The 24,628-nt window shown below is 44.6% G+C and overlaps 1 protein-coding gene across 1 annotated transcript in view; it reads right to left on the bottom strand.

Annotated features, from left to right (window-relative positions):
* Positions 1-625: 625 nt before the first annotated feature.
* The window catches only part of PROM2 (prominin 2), a 46,883-nt gene continuing 22,880 nt past the window's right edge, over positions 626-24,628 (bottom strand). The window contains exons 13-24 of the mRNA XM_083629352.1: positions 23,114-23,205; positions 22,549-22,633; positions 19,087-19,233; positions 18,864-18,935; positions 17,169-17,261; positions 15,162-15,215; positions 12,062-12,142; positions 10,643-10,711; positions 9,614-9,703; positions 8,066-8,172; positions 3,254-3,343; positions 626-2,023 (exon numbers count right to left, since the gene is read on the bottom strand). Coding sequence (XP_083485478.1) covers positions 3,280-3,343; positions 8,066-8,172; positions 9,614-9,703; positions 10,643-10,711; positions 12,062-12,142; positions 15,162-15,215; positions 17,169-17,261; positions 18,864-18,935; positions 19,087-19,233; positions 22,549-22,633; positions 23,114-23,205 — 954 coding nt within the window. The 3' untranslated portion in view covers positions 626-2,023; positions 3,254-3,279. The remainder of the gene's footprint in view (positions 2,024-3,253; positions 3,344-8,065; positions 8,173-9,613; positions 9,704-10,642; positions 10,712-12,061; positions 12,143-15,161; positions 15,216-17,168; positions 17,262-18,863; positions 18,936-19,086; positions 19,234-22,548; positions 22,634-23,113; positions 23,206-24,628) is intronic.

The raw sequence follows: 24,628 nt of genomic DNA, 5'->3' as shown, positions 1-24,628 counted from the left end.
TTTTTGGGACAAAAGCATCTGCACCTCTGGCTGGCTACTGATAGGGGAAATAGAAATTTCAATACAATGCAGGTTTTCCTGTTCTTCAGATTAATCAGTGGAGGTTATATTTTTGATACACATTGAGAAATTTGTTCATGGCTACTTGTTATGCCTTCATCCTGGTATGACATATATTTTTATCAAAAATATTAAGGCTATGTCAAATTAATTTTTTTCAATGGCAGGCTTCTCTTCTCTTTCCTGATAATGATGCAATAGTAGGAGAAGCTGAGCCGGACAAACTTCTCTCTGGGTTGAATCTGCCAAACCTACTTGTGAACAGAGTAAGAAACTCTGAGCGCTAAAGCAGCTGAACTAACACCACAGGATGACTGAAACCAGAGGACACTCTCCACATCTTGAGGGGGAAAGACCACAGCTCCCTGAAACCCTCAAGTTCAGTCCCAGTTGTAGGGCAGGGAAAGTCCTCTGTCCCAAACCCTGGGGAGCTGCTGCCAGTCAGTGTAGAGAATATTAAGATAGATGAGCCACTGGTCTAACTCAATATGAGACAACCTCTGACATTCCTGGGTTTCCCAAATCATCCCCTGCTCTTCCCCAAAGACACACAGGCAACAGAAAGTTTTGATAGCCACATCTTTCAAAAGTGCCTTATTTATTAATAGGTCAACGTTCCCAAACCGACTGGGGCAAATTGCAGCCATTATTATACACAAGACTGGCGGATTGCTGTCCCCAAAGGGCTCAGATGGCAGGAGCTTCGTGCATACGTGGGAGCGGGCCATTTTCTTTCTGCGTGGCACATGCAGAGGCATGCACATCCAAAGGACAGAATAACATGTCTATTTTTAGCAACACTCCTACATGCATAGCACCAGGGGAAAGCAGTGCCTGAATTGCTTCTTGCTGGTGTGGCATGCAGAGAGAATTTTGCTAAAAATAAGCACTGCATTACCCCTTTGTGCATACATGGAAGGCAGCATCACGGAGGGAGAACACAGGGGAGGAGCACAGCTCAGTGGCTGCTGGTTGAGCACCTGCCTTGCATGTAGAAGGTTTCAGGTTCAGACCCTGGAAGCTGCTGTGTATTCTAAGCTAGGTTAGGGAATAAATTGTTTTGTTTCTCTCTCTCTCTCTCTCTCCCTCTCCCTCTCTCTCTCAATGCTGCCTATCTGTTTTCTGCTTCATCCCACATTTCACCATTTCTTATATAAATAAAGATTCTTAAGTTGAAATCTGAGATTTTGATCAGGGGAGGAGGTGGATACTTTTGACAATGTGGAATTATTTTGGCAACCTCGACTCCCGCAGACACACCAGGCCAGCACAACCACAGTTCTTGCCGCTTGCTATGTGGGGGATTCTTCCTACCCTAGAAGTGGAGAAGGAAACTGATTCAGGATGTATTCAAAGCTGAATCTAATATGCAAACTGAAACACAGCTGTGCCTCAAAAGTCTCACGAATTTGAAATTTTGTGATGCAGTTCTCCAAGAAAGAGTGCTTACAAAAAAGCATATATTAAGGGAAATAGCACACTGCATATAATATTATGTTTATCGGGGAAGATCAACTAACATGCGGATGAATTATCATGATGTGGGTTTTTAAAAAAATGCAGAAATGTGCTGCAGAAATGTGGAGAAGTGAATTTAAGATTTGAAAAATGAGAAACTGTGAAAACTGAAATCTACAGAACCCTCCATCCCTACTCAGTCTCATCTGTGTTAAAAAGTAACCTGCCAAGTGGTGAAACAGGCCTCATACCAGGTTGCAAGAGAAAGGCTTAAGAGGACATCAAACACCTTGCCATCATCTACAAATTTACTCGCTCTCTTTGAGTTAGGAGGACCAGCAAGGGATACTTGGAAGGAAAGCAAATTTGTGATGAGATGAGTAACAGCGATGGGATAAAAAGTTTTCAGTCCAAGAGAAGTCACTTCATGAATAGCTCAGTATCAACCCCACGCAGCGCAGAGGGCCACCCTTGGAAGGATCCAGCCATTTTCCCATGGTGATTCCTGCAAGTGAAAAACATGAGAATGGTTTGGGTGAGGGGCTCTATAGGCAGACAGGCCTAATTGATTTTAGCAGAGTTCTGAAAGGCATCAGGAATCTCCACCTGGATTATTTGAGCATGCTTGACATGACTGCTGCCATTTAACAGGTTAAGGTGGAGAGAAGAAGAGCTGGTCCTAAAGGTTCTGTGTGCTTATCTGTTCCCTAGACAGCAAAATGGCCCTCGCCCTCACTTTCATCTGTTGTACTATTAACAGGAGAGAGAAAAACTAGTTCCTTATAGGGTTGGAGGGATTGTTACAGGATTGGATGATATCAGTGGGTCCCTTACTGGCCTGTGAGGTTTAGAATCCAGTAGAAAAAGACCTACTTACTGGTCAAACCAATTCCTATGTAAAGTTAATGGCCTTAGCCACTCAGCTAAGTACTGTCACATCAGCAGTTTAGTGTAAGCCTTGCTGCCATAGAGATAAATAGGCGGGCTTTTCCCACCTCACCTGGCTGGAACAACAGGGAAAGTGGGGCTGTGTCTGTGTGTTTTGGCTGAACTGAAAGGAGACACAGAGCGACTTGACTTGAGACAGCTGAATGTGCAGCGGGCGGCTCCAATATCAGTTGCCTTTCTCTAAAACCAGGGCTTGTCTTTGTGGAAGAAGGGAGATTCCTAGCTAGATTTTTGGGGAGGTCACAAAAAAGGCAGGAGAGGGACTCCTGACAACAAGTCCGTAATGGGGAAGAAAGATCTGTTGGGGTGTTAATGCTGTGAGCCCCTCCATCCTATGCTCATGTTGTGTATGTGTTTAAATAAAACAATATATTCTAAATACATCGCAATCTCCACTGACCCTCATTCCAAGGAAACTAAACCTCAGGAACACCTGGTAGAGTCTCTTGCCATTCAGAGATTCAGTGAGCACAGTATTTTAGTTTTATCTACAGGAATCTGAGGCACTTCCAAATGCCTAGAAAGGAGCAAGGAAAGTATTTAAGCAGTAATTATTACCTTGGTGCCATTTTTGTAATTTTAAGAGCTTAACCTGGGAAAGCTGAATGTTGTCAAAGAGCACTTGGTGCCTCTGAGATTCGGACACTAGCAAAGGTGCCCAGAAGTTTTGTTCTCTGAGCTATTGTGGCAACTTTGCACTTGATGATCCTGTGGCAGAAAGAGGGAAGGACGTGCACATGAGCAGCCCAGGGGTCACAGATCCCCAGAGAACGCACATCTCTCTCACCTGGATATCCGAACACATGGAGTTGCTTACAGTCGCAGAGACGTGACGCGTGGGATATGGAAGGGGTAAGTTTCCTCTGATCCAGTGGAGCTAGACGCAATATGGGGAAAAAACACAAATGAGAGGTTTGGGGAGAAGTGACGTCCCTTTCTCTGTCACCCGGGAGCGACTGTTACTTTTTCTTACAAGGTCTGTTGTGAAACCAGGGCGACGCTATGCACAAATAAATGCCAACCCCTTAAGGAAATGAGACAAAAGATAAAGGAAAAGGATATTAACCCAGGTAGAGAACCATAACACTATTGGAGAGGTGTAATTCTGCATTCTACGATGAAGCTAAAAGAAGGGAAATTACATTAGTTGGAAGAATATACTTGACGTTCTTATTGTGCTCTAATCTTCCTTCTTCCTTTCTTCATAGCATCCATGTTGTGCTGTATATATATATTAATATTGGTTTATTTAATTTTGTGGATTGTGCCCAGAAAAAGGCTTTAAAAATCTATTAATACATTTCAATCAAAACTAGGTAAAAATAGCAATTGTAAGGCAAGCCTACAATATGCACTCACCCTATCAGCTACCTATGAGTATGGGACTGACTCAACACAAGAATTGTCCCCATCAAGTCCAGCCTCCAGCTTCTAACGTGGGTCAGCTGGCAAAATATAATTATTTTGAATTCCAGAATCTGCTATGCAAACTTCCCCTGCCAAATCAAGTGATATAAAGGAAGTCAAGTTCCACTTCCTCAACCCTTTTAACATTTATTAAGATGGTTGGCTAAAAGAGTTATAGCCCTGTGTCAGGGCTGGCGTAAGACACAGGTCAGCAAGAATGGAAGCAAATCTCAGACGCCAGCGAAGTTACTGCTTTATTCAAGGAAAGGAAATAAAACCCTGCCTAGGGGTCTCAGCAACCTTTCCCAGTTGGTCTTGCCCTATGAGCAGTTGCTGGGACTGAAGGTCCCTGCCTTCCAAAACCCCTATGGCTCTTCCTCTTCTGGATGCTTCCCAAGCTGTCTCAAGCAGCGCTTGAGCACCTCTGGCCTCTGTTCTGCTCTCCTCATTATTCTGAGATAATAGAGCCAGTGTGGTGTAGTGGTTAAGAGCGGTAGTCTCGTAATCTGGTGAACTGGGTTTGATTCCCCACTCCTCCACATGCAGCTGCTGGGTGACCTTGGGCCAGTCACACTTCTCTGAAGTCTCTCAGCCCCACTCACCTCACAGAGTGTTTGTTGTGGGGGAGGAAGGGAAAGGAGAATGTTAGCAGCTTGGAGACTCCTTAAAGGGAGTGAAAGGCGGGATATCAAATCCAAACTCTTCTTCTTCTTCTGTGCATTCCTGGAGACCAGTGGGGAGGGGAGATTGTCGCAGCAGGAGAGGGAGACTCCCTGGCTTCTTCAACAGCCTCTTGACAGCGCCCCCCGCCCCCCAACCTCAGAGTTTGAACTGCTTCCTGTCACCGGCTCTTCCTGCTCACTAAACCTGTTGCCTCTTCAGCTTTTGACGCCTCCTCCCACCAATCTTCTTCCTCTGACTTCTCCTCAGTGTCCCACCGCTAATCCCCTGGCTCTGAGCCTTCCTCCTCTGGGGGTTCCCTTGGGGTTCCCCGGCTGCTGCCTCCCGCCACTCCCCTCATCCAGCCAGTCCCTTGACAGTAAGTGTGTATGTGGAGGCAGGGTTCAGTTCATGAAACCAATTCTCTTGCAACCATATTATACCAAATTGCTGGAGCATACAAATAAAATGAAAGAAGGTTAAGACCATTCTGGATGTTTTCTAGCCAGTTATGGTATATTAAATGAGAGCTCAAGGTATCATAATTTGGTTTTCTACAATTACCCCTAGAAACTGCAGTCTTTCCTTTGGTCAGGATGAACTTCTAAAAAAACATTCCTTATCAGCTAAATGCTAAATGCTGTGCCAAAACAACTGCTATCCCAGTGACTGTCCTCCAATTAAAATACAGTGGTACCTCGGGTTACGAACTTAATTCGTTCCAGAGGTCCATTCTTAACCTGAGGCGCGCTTTCGCTAATGGGGTCTCCCACTGCCGTTGTGCCGCCATTGCATGATTTCTGTTCTCATCCTGGGGCAATGTTTGCAACCTGAGATAACTACTTCTGGGTTAGCAGAGTTTGTAACCCGAAGCGTTTGTAACCCAAGGTGTTTGTAACCCGAGGTATCACTGTACATGGCTTTTAAGCACACATAAAGTGAAAACAAAAGTAAAAGAAATTAACACAGATCTGCTCCATGCCTGCATGTTGCAATTAACATTAACAGCTGAACCAACTGACTTTAAAACTTTTTGAAATAGAAACAAATTAAAACAGACCACAGAGCTCAAGAACAAGCAGCCTTACTTGTTACCATCTTTACCTGGAATAAAATAAATAAAATAAAGCTCCTGAAGAAGAGCTGTATAAGGAATGCCTGGAATGGTGGGTGCCTATGCTGACTGGCTTATTTACCACCATAAACAACATGGGCCAAATGTCCTCTGGACAGAAAATGAATATCCTTTTCCCAATTTATAAAAAAGGGGATTGAAATGATCCTCAAAACTATCAGCCAATTAGCTTGTTAGACATCTCCTCAAAGTTATATATGTGGTATCTCCTTCAAAACTTTTTGGACTGCTTGCAAAATAACAACATCATTCATGACGAACAAGCGGGGTTCAGAGGAGGACACAGTGCCATTGATCAATGTTTTACCCTGAACCATATTATAAGCAAATATACTAAAAAGAACATGGGCCAGCCGGAAGTCATTCAGAAGCCCACAGGCGGGGCTAGATGACAATAGCTCCCCACTGCTTTTCCTCCTCAGGATACGGCTTCTGAACATAGAGGTTCAATTTCACTATCAGGGCTGGGGAAAGTGCTGTGGGGGGAAATAAGAACTTAAGAAGAGCCTATTTATTAAGCAAATCGTTCCATCAGGGCAAACACTGTTGCTTGCCTGATGGCATGACCTGCCCTTTCCTACCCCCATGCACTGCTCCAGGGGTTCTCCCAGCCACCCCTCAGAGTACACCTGGGGGGCACACAGGGGTGCAGGAAGGGGAAAGACTCAATGGGCTAGCAGAAGTCCTTGCATGGGCTTCTACTGGCAAGACTGTTTGGTTGAATCTGGTCCACAGTGATGCCCATGGGAAGCCCAAAAGAAAGATCTGGGTGCAATGGCAACTCCCTCCCCCCCCCCACTTGTGAGCCTCCCCTAGTGGAGGTTGCCTTTTCTGTGTATTTTAAAGAGGAACACAGCTACTGATGTCCCTGTCTGCCCTTTGCTATGGGCAATGGCCTGTGTGTGCTTTGTCCTCAGGGATTTGTATTCAAGCATCAATCCCTATATATGGAATGTCCTCCTCTTCTGGCACTAGAGAAGGTACAAGTGTTCACCTGAGCCTGGCTTGGGTTCAACTCCAAAGCATTTGGAAGGCTCAAGTGCAAACTGGGCACAACCCTTTTGACCCTCCAAATCCCATTCCTGAGTGTTCAGTTGATTCCCATGCAAGCTAATGGAGCTCCTTGTTCCTGGGGTGGTGGAAGAAGAAGAAGAAGAAGAAGAAGAAGAAGAAGAAGAAGAAGAAGAAGAGGAGGAGGAGGAGGAGGAGGAGGAGGAGGAGGAGGAGGAGGAGGAGGAGGAGGAGTAGTTTGGATTTGATATCCCGCTTTATAACTACGCTAAGGAGTCTCAAAGCGGCTAACATTCTCCTTTCCCTTCCTCCCCCACAACAAACACTCTGTGAGGTGAGTGGGGCTGAGAGACTTCAGAGAAGTGCGACTGGCCCAAGGTCGCCCAGCAGCTGCATGTGGGGGAGCGGGGAAGTGAACCCGGTTCCCCAGATTACAAGTCTACCGCTCTCAACCACTACACCACACTGGCTCTCCTGGAACACCCCATATTACAGAGGAAAAATCAGGAGGCAGGGGGAAGAGGTCAGACTCCCACTGCGGATCAGTGAGGGGTCCCCACTACAGGACAATACAAATTTATGAAGCTGTTTCACCTCATCAGCTTGTTTTGGGGAAGGTAGGATGTTTATTATGGCCAACTAAGAATTACTCCCAAATTGCAAACCACAGCCTCAATACAACAGATTATGAAGGGCAATGACAGGTTATATAACATGAGGGAAAAAGTGACATTTCAAATTTGCCACCTGCTCATTTCCTCAAGAAAAATAATACTCACAAGGGTCTCCAAAGACTAGCCTGGAAACAGCCTCATGAGAAGATAATTTATACTGCATTGACTTGTATGATGGTCTCCACCCAAGTGGAGTTACAGAGGCAACACTGACCTTTAAAAGGGACGGTAGAACACCTGTGATGTAAAAGGTCTGAAGGCTAATAAAATAGGTATTGATTAAAAAGGCTAAATAAGGCCATGGGATATGTGGCAACAGGTTGACATATGTGGCTCATATAAATCAATGGCTTTTATTCTCTGTTTAACAGAGTGGGAGGAAACACTGTGGGTGTCCATAAGGCCTCCAGACCTGATGGGTCATTCACAGGGTGCTGGATTGTGGTCCCTGCTCCCAATTTCACCCTGCAGGCCCCCGTGCCCCTGCGCCCATCATAGCATCTAACTGAGCTACAGCCGTGCTGAATAATATGGTTTTATGGCTGCTATTTCTGTGCTTTTATCTTTTCTTCTCCATGCTGTTTCATTGTTGGCGGTCACCCAGGGGGTTGTACAGCAAAGGCTGGTGTACAAATTATCTAATAAGCAGATGAATTGAATTGAATGTGAAGCCGCCCCCAAGGCTCCCCCTGCGTCTGTGCCCAACACTTACACTAATCGGTGCCGGATGGGACGAAAGTGCTTGGTGGTCTTGATGGCGAAGAAGATGCTGGGGAGGAGGAAGAAGGCGCAGCAGCCCAGGCTGAACCAGAAGGCATTCTGGGGGAGGAAGCACAGAGACACAAACCCTGGTGATGGGCTCCATCCTCTGGGAAGACATGGATGCCATGGCTGGCAGATCGCCAAATGAAAAGTTTACTTTCATACAGTATTCCGTTCTTTCATAAAATTCATATGCCCTTTGGCTGTCAAGAGAAACCTCAAAGTGGCTTACAAAAGAAATAGAACAGTAAAATTGTCAGTATAAACTGTTGAAAGCAGCTGTTTAAAGCGTTCAAAAAATAATCAGTGTCAATGATAAGCTAAAATCAGATTAAAACACTACTTCTGCTGCCAGAATGTCTGGATAAAGGTAAAGGTAAAGGTACCCCTGACCGTTAGGTCCAGTCTCAGACGACTCTGGGGTTGCGGTGCTCATCTCGCTCTATAGGCCGAGGGAGCCGGCGTTTGTCCACAGACAGCTTCCGGGTGATGTGGCCAGCATGACTAAGCCGCTTCTGGCGAACCAAAGCAGCACATGGAAACGCTGTTTACCTTCCCACCGGAGCGGTACCTATTTATCTACTTGCACTTGACGTGCTTTTGAACTAGCAGGAGGGGGGCAGGAGCAGGGACCGAGCAATGGGAGCTCACTCCGTTGCGCGGATTTGAACCGCCAACCTTCTGATCGGCAAGCCCTAGGCTCTGTGGTTTAGACCACAGTGCCACCCACGTCCTAGAATGTCTGGATAGGTGTGCCTAAAGAAAAAAGGGCTCTGCCATACTGAAAGATCAATTTTTTGCAACTGTGTAAGGAGTATTATGTGGAACCTGAAATGGTGGCAGTTCCTCAGATTGAAGCAGGTGCATGTGGGGGAAAGGCAATCTCGCAGGTAAACTGCTTTCAAGTGGTTAAGGGCTTTCTATACTAGCACACTGAATCCGTAACCAGTGCAGGTCACTGAGCAGAGGCGTTAGATGCTGAGAGAGAGACTCCCTGCTGTCAGCCATAATGCTCCAACTCGGCTAATTTCTATACACACCCTTCCCTGTAACAAATGTTCAAGACCAGACACAGTCTAACCACTGTGCGAGCTTTGTGCAAGTCTCCCAAATGCTGCTCATGTACATTCCTGGTTCCCACAGGTTTGCGCACTCTGCGCAGATTCAATCAAAGCAGGGAATCTGCCCTGATGAAGGCTGTCCATTGCCACCTTCTTTGGAAAACAATAGCAATAGTGAGTCAGGCTAGGGCTTTGTCAGGAGTGGCTGCAGCCCTTGCTTGGGAGTCCAGAGGATGTGGGGGCCCTAATCCTGGCATGCCTGCAGAGGGTCCTTAGCCCTGTCCTTGCCTGCCCTGTCACAGCCTCATAGGCCAAGCGGGGGGCCTGGGAGGCCTTATTAGCCACACCCTGGATCTGAGGAAACACATCAAGCAAAAGGCAAAGAGGAAGAGTGCCAGCAAATTTTTGACAGTAGAGGAACTATCTGGAGCACTTACCCAGGGATCTGCAATACGATCACACAAGATCACCCGGCCATTGTCTAGAGCAGTGGAGAAGGGTTTGCAGGATGCAACATCCTCAGTTAGCTGGAACAGAAAAGGAGAATTGCTTGCGCATATCACAACTTGTTTAAGCAGTGCATGGAGAATGAGGCTCACAGGGTGCTTCCAGACTGTCACTATTTTGGGGCAGGATTCAGTCACATACTGACAAATTCAGCTTGCACTATTAAAGTTGTTATTCTTGTACAACAAACCTGACCCCCCCCCAAAACCTGGATATTTGCGCTAAGGAAAATGAGGGGGTAATACACTGGATAGTGAGGGATAGCAATTGCTTGTTGAAGCATCCTGTAACTCACAAATTGTAATCACTGCTTTAAAAACAGGTCACCTGGAATGGAAGTGGCCAGAGACAGAATACAGGTGAGTAGATTTCTTACACTCTTTTTTCACCAAAACTCAGAAACTGCTTACCAGGTGAAGCAGATCCACTAAGACCAGCTTCCCAGCAGGTGGGTCCTTGTTGCTTATCAGGAGGCAAAGGGGAAGAGGCGAGGCAGTAGTGTGGTTGCAGTGGTGCAAACACATGGCATAACCAATCTGGTGCTCCTGTTGGTGTGTTAGCACTGCACTAATCTCCCTACCACCTCACCCCTTTCATTACTGGTAAGCAGCCCACCTGCTTCTGCCGAAACTACAACTTGAGACTTGGTGAATTAATTAAAAATCTCAGTTAATGAACAACTGGCATTTGCAAGCCTCCAATACGTCACAGAGGTCTCCATGCAGGCAATTTCTTTCCTGAATTTTGCTGGCTTCATCCAGCTGACCCTGTCACTAATACACGACTTTCCCTTCTTCTGCCCTCGTGATGCATTTCCCACAACAGACATCTTGCCCTTCTAATACACCTGATCAACACCCCACCCCAAGGCAAGGTTTGTCCAGTGGTTGCTGCCACTTTTGTTCAGCACCATCTCACTCCTGAGGCACCACTCGGGTGCAAAAGAATCTCATACTTACCACGCTCCTCAGCCATTTCAGGTACTGTGAGACGTACCCCACCTCTTTTCTTACAAAGCAATCCAGCTCCTGGAGGAGAAAGGAGGTGCAGGTTGAAGGACTCCAACCAGTGCCTCTCAAGAGGGTAATCAGAGATGCCCCACCCTGTTCCTCCACCAATTAATGCATTATCTTCCAAATTGAAGATTGCTCCTACACAAAAATTATGCTGCATGTGTTGTTAGCTAGGTTGCATTTCACATTTATTGGAAGCAGACTGCATGTGTTGCCCATTTGCAAAAAGTGTTTTAACACAGATCCAGCCATCAAATGATTAGCATCAGACCTAGGTTCAAATCCCCTTTCAGCCATCCCTTCACTAAATGGCCTTGGACAAGTCACTCAGCTGCTTCTGTGGGGCAGCTGACATACACCTGACAACTCTAAGTGCTGCTTCATACAGCCCATGTGTGCTTTGAGAACACACGGCATATAGCTTTGGTCAGTCCTGGTTTCTTCTAATGCACACACATTTCCTACAAACATCCAACTGACTTTCTGTTTTTCTTCCTTGAGAAAACTTCTAGAAACCTAACTTTCCTCTTGCTTTCCAACCTTGCATTTTTATTATTCTCTTCCACCTCTCACTTCCCTTTCTTCCATTTGGGGGGAGGTTTCAATGGTGGTCACCCTTGCTGTCAACAACACCTTTGCCGCTTCCCTCCCATTCTCCCCTTCCTTGTGTTTCTGGTCCTGACTGAGAGCTTTTGTGGAGGGTCTATGAATATAACAGGCCTCCTCCCATCTAGCAGGGAGGCACAAATTTCAGTTGCTTTCACTTTATCACCTTTGCAGTCATACGTTTAATTCTTGTAGCATCAGTTTAGCATTAAAAAAGGTCAATGTTAAAAAATCATTTTACTGTGAATTTATCCCAAAATACATATTTTTGCAACACAGCTTTCAGTAATATAATACATTTTTATGTTATTTTTGCTACCATGCATGTTCATGCACTTTACCCTAGTATATGCCTTTCTGTAGACATTACTTGGCTGGAGAAATGCATTACAAAATTTAGAAAAATGCTGATTTTGGTCGGTGTCTTGTTTCTGAAGCCACCAGTTAGGCAGTCTCAATTTCAAGTTTCTCTCCTACTATCTAATCCAGTACTCTTCCCCACAGTGGCTAATTATATGGCTTCACAAGCAGGATATGCTGGTGCAATTCAGAAGTGTGCAGCACCTGATGCATGACATGTTTCCTGCTCACTTGACCTAACCTGTCTTCTGGCTGAAGACAGATGTACCATTTCAACAGCAAAGGAGGTAAATTGATAGCACCACTGCTGCTCTTGCACACCAATGCACACCTATATTTCACCCTCTGTTGCAGCCACAAAATATGCTGAATAATGCCATCACCTCTCCTTCTACTCACCTGCCTTAGGATTTTCCGAGTCTGTATGGGGAACATCTTCTCAATAAGGCCAATCTGAGACTCGGTATTGTTTATCTGAGCCTGTTGGGGAAGCAGGGAGAAAGTTTAGCAATATGGGGGATGCTGACAGATGATAAGAGCATCACAAAGGTTGCTGGACCAGGTCAATAGCCCACCTAGTCCAGCATCCTGTTTCCACAGTGGCCACCCACATGCCTGTGGGAAACCTGCAAATAGGACCCAAGCACAAGAGCACTGTTTCCTTCTATGGTTTCCTGCAACTGGTATTCAGAAACATTACTTTGTATGATGTACAAAGCCATTGACAGGCCTCCCCTCTGTGAATCAGCCTGAAACTAGAAGTGACCAGGAGCACAGGGCGGCTGCTGAGAGTGACAACCTCTTGCAGTTTCTTCCTTGGTTCCCTACAATGCATCCTTTGCTAACCTGGTGCCTCCAGATGTTCTCCAAAGCACTTGAAGGGTGCCAGGTTGGCAAAGGAAGGTGTGGATCATCATGCCTGCTGGTTGCACATGTTTGTGTTTCACGGTCACAAGCCATCATCACCCACACTAATACAGCAAAAAAGCAAGCATAATAGAACCCCAGCACACATGACAGTCTACACATGGGCTTCATACTATTTTGTAACAGGAAAGTCTTTCTGTGTAGAAAATACATATTGTATTTGACATATACATGAAGGAAATGCAGAACCTTTTCTTTTATCGAAAGGAGTTTCCTATCTCTGTAATTATGGTTCAATACCCCCAAGCAACCTTTCCAGTTGGTGCATAATTTTGCAAGATGCTTGTGGTGGAATTTAGATTACACTTCATTGCCCTGTTACAGTCACAATCCTTGAAAGATGAAGTTACGGAATGCGCTTGCTGAAATCCCTCAATGGTGAATTAAATAGGAGCAAGGGCTTCTAATGAAGAGGGAAGGAGGCACTGCATGCTGCTTAGAAAGATACGCAGAACTTGAAGAGTTCCTTTCAATAGGGTTTTAATACGCAAGATGGCGATGGTATGGATAATACACAGCCCAGTTTGCTGGTTATTGAAGATACCAGAAGGAAGAAAAGAAGCAGGAAGAAAAGATACAATGTCTACAAAATTTGGAAATTAGGAACCAACAAAGCAAAAAGCATAAGCAATTTATGCTAAAAGTGATGGTGGGTATGTTTCCGAGCACAATTCAAAGTGTTGGTGCTGACCTTTAAAGCCCTAAACGACCTCGGTCCAGTATACCTGAAGGAGCGTCTCCTCCCCCATCGTTCTGCCCAGACACTGAGGTCCAGCGCCGAGGGCCTTCTGGCGGTTCCCTTTCTGCAAGAAGCCACGTTACAGGGAACCAGGCAGAGGGCTTTCTCGGTGGTGGCACCCGCCCTGTGAAACACCCTCCCACCAGATGTCAAAGAGAAAAACAACTACCAGACTTTTAGAAGACATCTGAAGGCAGCCCTGTTGAGGGAAGCTTTTAATGTTTAACAGACCACTGTATTTTAATATTTTGTTGGAAGCTGCCCAGAGTGGCTGGGGAAACCCAGCCAGATGGGTGGGGTATGATTAATAAATAATAATTATTATTATTATTATTATTATTATTATTATTATTATTATTATTATTATTATTACAAACCCCTTAGCCATTAATAAATTTACCAGAGCTGCAATCTTAAACACACTTGCTAGGGAGTAATTCCCACTGCACTCAGTGCGTGTTGCTTATGAGTAAACCTGCTCCAGATTGCCCAAAAGGGTTGCCAGTTTTAACTAATTTAATTAGTAGATAAACTAATTAGAAATGGGATCACAGATTAAATTTGTCTCAGCTCCACAAGTGACTGTGTCTGCCTAAAATTGCAGGGCAGACGGCTGCTTAGGGAACACAGGCACTCTGGACACATCGGCTGTCTTCCGAATGTCAGCATTTTGTGGGAGAGATTCAAGCGCATGCCAAATACACTGTATAGGTTTGTGCAATTAAAGAGACATGTTCACATGTTGTCCAAGTATCAGCAAATCTACTTTAAGACAGTAAAAACGTTTTGCAATTGAGAAAGCTATGGTGAAACACATTGAAAAGTGCGAGATGAACAAATGACTAACGGAAAGACTTGTAAACAACTTGTGAGCAAATCAAGAAAAATGCAGGAAGGATGCTCATTGCAGTGCCATATAACTTTCCTGCAAATAAATCAGAATAAATGCTTGTTATATCTAAACTGCACATAAACTTTGTGCAAGCAAAGCTGGATGAATGCTCAATAAACCAACTGCCTGGAGAATTCCACTGTTTTTCTCCTTGCTGCACAAGATTTGTTGAAGAAGAAACTTAAGGGTGGGTATTCTTTCCAGTTTACATTTAAAACTAGAATAAAATGTGTATTTCAAGAAAAAGGTTACTTCCAGACAACCATTCTGATCTGTTTGTGGGCAGATTAGGTAATGTTTCATCAAGCAAGTGCTATCTCACACTTCCCAGTGCATTCTCCGTCACTTTCCTTATGGCAAACACACACATCTTTTGGGAAAGACAGCCCAATCAGCTATAATTGCACAACTGGAACTTGCTGGCATGCAACTGAGACCACCACCACCACCTCAAAAATAGTGACTGTCTGGAAGTGACCAAAGGCTATGCAGCTTCTCTTCTACCAATAAGAACTACAGGCAGCGGAAGGTAGTGCAGCATTGAAAAGACAATACGTTGCATTTTTTCAATCTGGTCACCCACAATACTGATGTTTATTTTTTTCAGAACTCATTCAGGTTCTGGTGTGTTGGTTTTAATAGGATTATTCTAATATTTCTGAATCCCAAATAGACAAATAAAAAGAAAAAAGAGGAAGTCTTTTGTTTAAATTTGCAAGCTGATTCACATTTAGAGAAAAGCAAGGTCCTTCAAGCGACCTCAAAAAGAATATATCTGGAGGTTTCAGAAACATGCTAATATATATTATGTATTATATAAATAAATAGATTTAAAACTACCGGTGACATACTAGAATAGTGCAGACCTGGAGAATTCTCTTGGAGAATGAGTTTTAGCACCCCAAAGAACCCCATTCCAGCTGTATAACCTGTAATAATACCTGGAAGCCAGATCCCAGCGTTGATAAGTAATCGACACTTTCTTTCAGCTTTGCCTATAAGAAAATGAACAGGTGAGTCGTACCCCATAGAAGAGCCATTCCCCTCATGATCTGTTGCTTTCCCCTCTACCCACTACTCTCACTTTCACCTTACCTAAAACCAAATTTGCAGCCTACAATTTGGAGACTTTCCACATCTAGAAGTCATGTGGGCCAAATCCACATCGTGCGGCTTAGAGATATGACTGGCTTACAAATGAAGCAAAACAAGTTTTTTTGAGAAGCATGGACTGTCTCAGGCAAAACTTCTGAGGAATTTTAAGACTAAATAAATGTTTCAAGGGAGTTCAGCACATTCCTAGGTTTTCATTTAAAGTCTCTAACCTGCCTATTGCAAACCCTCCAAGTGTCCCTATTTTCCAGAGACAGTCCTGGAATTACAGAAGCCATCCTGGTTTCTGATTTGATCCCAGAATGTCCCAGTTTTGCTTTTTCCTCCCCTCCACATCTTGGAGAACAATTAAGAGTGTTGGAGAGATCAGGATCCCCATCCCTGTCCTTTTTTGGAAACAGGAGCCTTTGCTGCACGCTTGTGTGTGTGTAGGTGTGTGTAGGTGCAAAAATGGACTCTTGTTTATACTGAAAATAAAATACCTGCACCAAATGAAGGAAATTTTGGCACTGGCAAACATAGCCCTTCCTATAATTTTGAAGGAAAATGTACCCAATCCACTTTAGATTCTTCAATTGCAATGCTTCAGCAGCCAGCCATTTTTTAGGATATGTGTGGAATGTTTATTCCTATATTGTAAATGGAGCCTTACACTGTCTACTCAGAAGTAAGTCCCATTGTATTCAATGGAGCTTACTCCCAGGTGACTGGGTGGGTAAAGACTGTGCAGTGCAGCCTTACATTGCAATCCTTTTTACTCAGAAGTAAGTCCCACTAAGTTCAGGAGGATTTACTCTCTGGTATGTTCCTGGTCAGTCTCACAGTTTTCATTATTATTACAGTGGTACCTTGGGTTAAGAACTTAATTTGTTCCGGAGGTCCGTTCTTAACCTGAAACTGTTCTTAACCTGAAGCACCACTTTAGCTAATGGGGCCTCCTGTTGCCACCAGAGCACAATTTCTGTTCTCATCCTGAAACAAAGTTCTTAACCTGAGATATTATGTCTGGGTTAGCGGAGTCTATAACCTGAAGCATATGTAACCCGAGGTACCACTGTATTCCTTTTCCCTGGCAGGGACTCAAGGCACCCTACAGCTAAATTTTTAATTCATTGCCTTTATCTGTTAAAGGTGTTGTACATGATACCTTCCCTCACACATTTTTTCTTTACAACAATCCTTTGAAGTAGGTTCAGCAGAGAGGTTGTAATTGGCTCAAGGTGACCAATGTAGACCTGTATAGGATGTCTATGTGTGCAGTGAGATCAAACAGGGGAGAAGCTTCCTGATGTAGAATAGGATGTCCCTATTTGCATCAGATAAATGTTGGAGGGTATGCTGTTGACCTATAGCCAGTGTGGTGCAGTGGTAAGAGTGTTGGACTAAAACCTAGGAGACCAGGGTTCAAATCCTCACTCAGCCATGAAGCTCACAGGGTGACCTTGGGCCAGTCGGTGCCTCTCAGCCTAGCCTACCTCACAAGGCGTTGTGTGGATTAAATGCAGAGCAGAACCAGGTGTGCCACCCTGAACTCCTTGGAGGAACAGGTGGGATATAAATACAATGAAAATAGCCAGTGCTCACCTGTACTAGGCAGACAATGATAAAAACAACAATGAAGAAGCTACAAATATTTGCTAAAGCTAAATTTGCAGCAAACATGGGGCAGTGGCAGCGGACGTGTAATCAAGTAAACTGTCGAGGAATTTCAAGGAAGGCTGAAAAAGATTCAGTTCAGGGGTTCAGCACATCCTCAGCTTGAAGCCTGAAAACCGAGGACGTCTTCAGCAGGGGCCCAGGGTGGGGTTCTCTGCTGTGACACGTTGTACACTTACCACAAGGTCCTCCATTGTGAGGACCTTCGTATTCTGAATATCCTTGAGCTTCCGAGCTTCCTCAGTGAGTCGTTCTAACAGGGCTCTGTCGTTCTGCAGGGAACACCAATAGTTCAGATTGGATAGAGGGCAAGGGTGGGAATTTGCGAAAAGCTCCCTTGATTCACTTTCCTCCTCCCCTTGCAACCTAAGCCTTTTCCACACTATACATTCAAAGCACTATGACACAACTTCAGTCATGGCTTCCCCCAAAGGATCCTGGGAGCTGTAGTTTGTTAAGGGTGCCAAGAGTTGTTATGAGACTCCTTATTCCCCTCACAGAGCTACAATTCCCAGATTTCCCTGCAAAGAGGGAACAATTGTTAAATCACTTTGAGAAATAGAGCTCTGTGAGAGGAATGGGGGAGTGCCTTCTAACATCTTCCAGCACCCCTTTTTTATAGAAAAAATAAATGTTCATTTTTCACATCACACATAAAATATAAATTTCTGCATTGCAGGGGGTTGGACTATATGACCCTTGGGATCCCTTCCAACTGTACAATTCCATGATTTATTGATTCTATAACTCGCAACACATCAACCAACTTGCTTAGAAATATCAGATCAAATTCTTATGGTTCACTCCAAAAGATGTTTCCACATATTACCATGAAATCCCGGTGGGTTATAAACACAATCTTCTTGACACACACAAAACCCAAAAACCGTTGCCACACAATATAGAAAAGGTGAGGGTTAGAATTCTCTTTGGTCGCACACTTCTGGCACATCAGCTTTTCAGCCAGGCTCTTGCCCATGCTCTGGAGTAGCGTGCTTCAATGTTCAAGCTCAAGGCAGGGGGCCACTGCATGGCTATTTCCATACGTGCTGCCACAAGAAGGGACGTTAAAAGTTCTTTAGAGCAGACGTGTCCACTACCCCAAAGTAAAGCAATTTGAGAAGGTTGTAGGTCCATTTTGTATATTAAACTCAACTCTTTAAATACCAAAACCCAAAATGGGTTTAAAAATTTCAAAACCACGTCTTATGTATGCAAGTTCCAGTTTCCTGACATCGCCTCCGACAGGTTGATGTTTCCCCTGGTGTCATGTGGGAAATTTGATTCAAGTAGACCATGCGCCTTGAGGTGAGTTAAACATCTCTTGTATACAAAGGAAGCTGCTTAATTTTATTGCCCTGTTTATCAAAGGCTTTGTCAGCCGCTTTCATTGCCACTGTAAGCTGTTCCTCGCTTGATTCAGTTGATGCTATAGCTACCCTCCCCTCCATAGTTAAATCTTGACATAGATCATCTCAACTTTTCTAGTTGGGCAGTCATTTCTGATAGGATAAAGTTTGTTATAGCTTCATATTTCTTTGGGAGTTTTATTTGTTTAGCGGCCATTACCTGATGGCCATTACCATTCCTGGATAGAAGGCGATACCCTGTTGCTTGCCAGGCTGCATGTTTCTTTATTTCTTTCTCAATGTCTATAAGGTTAGTTGGTGCATTGATAGCACTTGGGGAAGTGGGGTAAAAAACTTAAACTGCCATCTTTATCAGGCCTCCCCTCCAGTCTCCTCATCTTTCTGCACCCATAAAGAACTACAGCTCCCATTATTCTTGGGGGGAAGTCGTAACCGCTTAAAGTGTTGAAATATTGCTTTAAAGGTACAGTGCAGATGAGGCCTCAGTAAACTGAGGATACCTACCTGAACCTTGCTAAGTCTCTCAAGTTCCACTGCCAAATCTTGAATGTTTGTCCTCACTACAGGGTTGTGCATCTAGAAAAAAAGAATAGCAGTAAGAGTAACACTTAGCATTGCTATAGCATTATTTTCAAGCATTCAAAACATCCCCAAATAATATTCTCAGCAACTGATAAAAGAAACAAGAGACATACAAGGCTTTTGCTTCCCATACAATCCCTCTCACCTCTGCTCTGAACTCTGCATAGTCTACCCGGTCAATCCTGCTGTCTCGGAAAGTCTCCAAGTCCTTCTTCCCTTCTGCATTTAACAAGACGATGTCTTCAAAGCGGATATTGAAATTGTCCAAGCGCTTCTGAAACTCTGCAGTGTACTGCAGCAAAAGGCGGGAAGGTGGCATAAGTGAGCACCATGACTTAAATCCAAAAGAGAATCCGAAATGTAAAGAAAAGGAGGGTACATTCTTTCACCTTTGGTGGACATGCCCGAAGATTAAGGCATTCTGGGAAATGATCTATAATGAACTTAAAAAGGTATTTAAATATACTTTCCCTAAGAAACCAGAGGCCTTTCTCTTGGGTATTGTCGGACAGGGGGTGTTAAAGATGGATATAACTTTCTTTTTGTACGCTACAACAGCAGCTAGAATACTTATTGCGAAGTACTGGAAGACACAAGAACTACCCACACTGGAAGAATGGCAGATGAAGGTGATAGACTACATGGGCCTGGCAGAAATGACGAGCAGAATCCGAAACCAGGGAAGAGAAGCAGCGCAAGAAGAATGGAAAAAGTTCAAGGACTATTTAAAGAAATATTACAAAATTAACGAAAGTTAGAATGATGTTGGACTGGAAAGTAAATGGTTACTATTAGCAAGGGTTAAGACAAGGAGAATAAGGAAGATTAGATTAATTTCAAATTAAAATAAGGGAAGATTTGCTGAGTAATTGATAAGAATTTGGAATACAGAAAAGGGAGGCATGAGGAAGTCGGGGAAGAAAGGTATAAGAAACTAAGATATGAAATGGTACATGTTTTTTGTTTTGTTTTTGTTTTTGTCTGTTTATGTATTTGTTATATGTCTGTTGTTGTTATAAAAACCTTTAATAAAAAATTATTAAAAAAAACAAAAAAAAAACAAAAGAGAATCCGAAATCCCAAAGAGCAGAATCAAGGTAGGCTCCACTGCAACCCATGAGTGCTTGCTTGAGTCTCCTGCCACCTCTCCACAGCTTCCTGTAGCCCAAGGAGCAAAGCACTCCCTTCAAGGGCCAGGTGAGGGCAGAAAGCAGCAGAGGGGATTATCCTAGGCTAGAAGTTCCCAAACTCTACCCCACCGTGGACCACTTGAAAATTGCTGAGGGTCTTGGCAGACCGCTCAATGTTTTTTTCTGCCTGTTGCAGAAATTCTAACATGCTGTGCTAGATGCTGCTTGGTGCACAGTTCTGGAAAGATAAGGATAGTCACATGGGCATGGTTCCAAGAGGATGGCTCAAGTATAATGCTTTTGCATAGATGCCCCATCCCTAGAACATAACCCTTATGTAAGATGCGATTGTACTGGATTATTGCTGGCCAGCTCCAGCTTCCCACCCCTCCATTCTATATGCTCTCCTACAATTTTCTTTTCTTAATCCAAAACTGCTTAGATCAGGCTTCCTCAGCCTTGGCCCTCCAGATGTTTTTGGCCTACAACTCCCATGATCCCTACCTAGCAGGACCAGTGGTCAGGGATGATGGGAATTGTAGTCTCAAGACATCTGGAGGGCCGAGGTTGAGGAAGCCTGGCTTAGATAATCTAAAGGTTTGAGTGGGGAAAGTCTAGGCAGGTAGAGGCTCCTTACTCCTCTCCCTCCAGTCATTTTCCAGCTCAGAAGTACCCTCCCAAGCTGCTATTTTGACCCATGAGGAGAAAAATGCAGGAACCCCAAGGACTGCATCTTGCTAACTTCTACTCAGAGTAGACCCGTTGATATTAATGGGCCACAGCTAGCCATGTCGATTACTTTCAATGGGTCTACTCTGAGTGTAACTAGCACTGGATACAACCAATGTTTATCCAACTGGGAAACCATCTTGGACTAAAGAGGAATGGGTTAAGCAGCCTCTCCTTATTGTGCTTAGGCTTGCACCTTGCTGAGCCTGCTTGGAGTGTTAGGGTTTGGTTGTTTTTCAAATGGAGGAAAGAATTACAGGATGCCTCATAACATCTAATTTGAGTCCAAGTCTCATGGGAGTAGTTTCAGTGAACCCTGAATTACGTTCAGAGATTATGCAAAGATTAAACCAAAATTTGGTTTTGTGGTCAAAATTAATAAACTATGCAAGAAGAAGTGGCTTATCTGAGGGGGCGGGGGCAGTCCCAAAGTTCATTTTTGGTCAAACAAAACAAAGTGCTTGTTTACTGATTACATTTAAACCTTGTATTTGATTTTTTTTTTATGCTTGTGGTGATAAACAACAAAATACAATGCATGATAAATTAGAAGAATCAAAATAACCTTAACAATAAAACCCTATAAAAATAAGATAAGATTTTTAATTTAATTGCGAAAATGGCACACAGTAATTGTACAGAAGAAACATGGGGGCAGCCCTGTTTTTTCGTATACAATTCCTCCTGAGTGATGGAACACAATCAACTGCTCCCAGGGGCACTTGCTGTATTTATGTGCTACGTATATGGCAGCAACAATCCCTGTGTGCTGGCGCTCCAGGCTGTGGGTGGCTGGATTAACTACTTTTAAAAGTTTAAAAGGGGGGAAAGCATTTTATACAAATGGAGGCAGCGATGTAGCCCTCATAAGTACCTTGGATAAATAACTGCAACTGTGTGTTTCCGCATGCATCTCAAATGGATTTTCCTTTAAAATTCTGCGTGGAAATGAGATGGACTTACTCTTGTGGCACACAGACACCTGGTATTCAACCGAGGAGAAATGGCCAGGGGTTCAAGAGGAACAGACACCAAAGGAAATTGCGTCACTCTGCCTAATGGTAGGGCCAGCCCTACTTAGTAGGCATGTGCTTCCTGTAACTTGCCCAAGTTCACATCCTGGCTGCACTTTCTGAACCAGCTGAAATGCCTGAATGATCTTCAGTGGCAGCCTCATGAGGAGCTGCAACCTGACTGAGATGTAAACAGAGGCATGACTCATCACAGCCAGATCTGACACCTCTGGTGTTCTATGGGATGAGTACATGGGGAAGTTTCCTGTTTGCTTGTTTAACGCCAAACAACAAAAATCCATATTTTCCCAAATACTGCAATTATGCAGCTTGAAACAAACACATGTCAACTGGGTAGATCTGCACAATTTACCTTAGTGACATAATTTGAGGGCAGAGTGCAACTAAGGTTTTTTTATGGCTCCATCTTACAGCCATTTCAAACGGGAGACATTCCTGAGTACTGGGGCCACCCACTATTTCACTCACTTGGCTTCTAGTGGTGTCTGGATTTGTTGTGCAGCAGCAACGAGGAAGGAGAAAGAAAAAAAAAAGGCGGGATGAGCCAACAGGCATGTGGATAGCAGTAGTGCTATGAGAGGAGCCAAAAGGGTGCTTGTAGCAGCCATCAGCAATGAGAGCTGCTACAGTCACCTGAAGATTTGTGATGACATGGAGGCTCTGTGACTGAGTGGGAGAAGAAGAGATGTAAGTTCAGCAGAGGAACCATCTTACCTTGGAAACTTGGAGATATTTGTCAAGGGTGTAATTGTCCTCCAGCTGCAGAACTTCCCAGAGACCAGCCCCATTCTTACATTGCCTGAAATAAGGAGTGGAAACAGGTTGACCTGGCCTCCCTCCTTCCCTCTCCTTTCAGCATCCCACAACACTGCTGGCTTGCTTGATAGTTCCATCCCACTCAATGTGTGCTCTTCGCTGTTGCTCACATCGCTTTTCAAAAACATGGGTACCATTCTCCAAATCACATCACATCTGGAGATGTGGCAATCTTATTTACAGGGAACCACTCAGCAATGCACAAACATTCCAAGAAGGAAAGCGGGGGGGGGGGGGGAGGGGAGGGAATGCACTGCTTAAACAAACAAACAAATCCTGCCTGCTAAACCACAAAATAGAAGGTGGATTAGTATTGCTCAAAGGAGCCTTAATTTTAGCTCCTTAGGATCAACAACGCTCTTGGCCTTGCTCTAGAGTCATCTCGGTAGGAAGCAAGGACAGAGCCCCAAATGTCCTGTGTACTCAAATGCCCCCTGAGTAGCCTGACAGCAGGTACACTCACTGATAAGCAGAAGTGATCTTGAGGCTGTTCTTCAGGCCAAGGTGCTCAGTGATATTCATGGAAGGAGGCAAGTTGCCAGGCATGTCGATGAACTGGAGATTGGAAAGAGGAGCAAAACGTCATTTAGAGCCAATTAACACTAACAGACCAGGGCAGGGATGAGCCTTAGAAATCCATTTTCCAGCTAGTTCTAGAGGCCCACAACAGTTGGCCTCCTGCTTCTTCCAGCCCTTGACTGCAAGAACACCTATTTGGAGAAGACCATGCTTGGTTGAGCTCCTGCTGCCCACTGGCCTGGCCCACTCCTGCCAAAGGACTTGGACGGCGCTTCTGGCCTTTGGGACAGGAGCCATATGTAGCCACATCTCCTTCCACAGCAGAACCTAATCTGAATCTTCTCTGTTGCCAGCCCACAAAGTTTCCCACAAACTCCCGAGAGAGTCATCCTCTTGCACTGGTGCTGCTCTGCTGCTGACATATTTCCCCACATTGTTTGATGTAAAAGTGATTGCAATCTTCCAGCAATTCATCAATCCACCAACTGTGTGTAACTGATGAGGTGAGATCTGGTCCACAAAATCTTATGCCAAATATCTCTATCTAGGAGTGAGGCCTTGTCAGCATATAATATCTGTGCTCAGAGAGCTGGAATGGTTGCCAGTTTGCTACTGGACAACACTCAAGGTGTTACTATTAGTACAGAAAGCCCTTAACAACTTGGGGCCAATTTACCTATGAGATCACCTCACCCCATATATGCCCACTTGGCCGCTTGCATGTGTGGAACTGGAACTGCCACAGGTCCCACATAATACCCGTTCTTGTGTCCAGGGCAGCTGTCTACCAGCTCCATTGGGTATGCCGGCTGAGACCTTTCCTGGCTGAGACCTTGCCTGCCTGCACATTGTCTCCCCAGAGTGCTGCATGCTCTGGTTATCTCCCACTTGGACTACTGCAATGCACTCAACGTGGAGCTGCCTTTGAAGGTGACTTTTTTGAACTAAATATCTATGTATTGGTGGTCGGGAACCTCAGGCCAGGGGACCAAATGCAGCCCTCCTGGACATTTGAACTCTGCTCAGGCCGCTCCTACTCTCCCCAACCTTCCTGGTCCTGCTTCACACCCTCCTTTCTTGCCTTGGTTGAAAGATGTCCTGGAACTGATCATGCCTCTTCCTTGCCTGGGTGGAGGAGAGAGAGGGGTGTGCGTAGAAACGAGCCTACTGGGCAAAGGTAACATGCCCATTTGTTGCTCTGCCTGCTTTTGCCTCTGGCACTGCCCGCCACTGGACGTGGCCTGCCAAAGCTTGCCCAGAAGGGAATACAGCTCTTGGGCTCAAGAAGGTTTTCTACGCCTGTATAAATGACAGTGTCTCTCGTACCACAGGACTCTTTGCTGTTTTGAGCCATTACTGTAACACTTTTCCAAGTACAGTACAAAGGATTTACTGAGCAGGGTTGCCTGGGAGAGTTTTGGCCATGCTGACAGTAATCTGATATCTCTGCTCCACTTTG

Source organism: Podarcis filfolensis (genome assembly GCF_964270895.1).
Source record: "Podarcis filfolensis genome assembly, chromosome: 8".
In the NCBI taxonomy this organism is placed as follows: Eukaryota; Metazoa; Chordata; class Lepidosauria; order Squamata; family Lacertidae; genus Podarcis; species Podarcis filfolensis.
The sequence above is the reverse complement of the archived record's forward strand: the minus strand, read 5'-3'. Positions and strand labels throughout refer to the sequence as shown.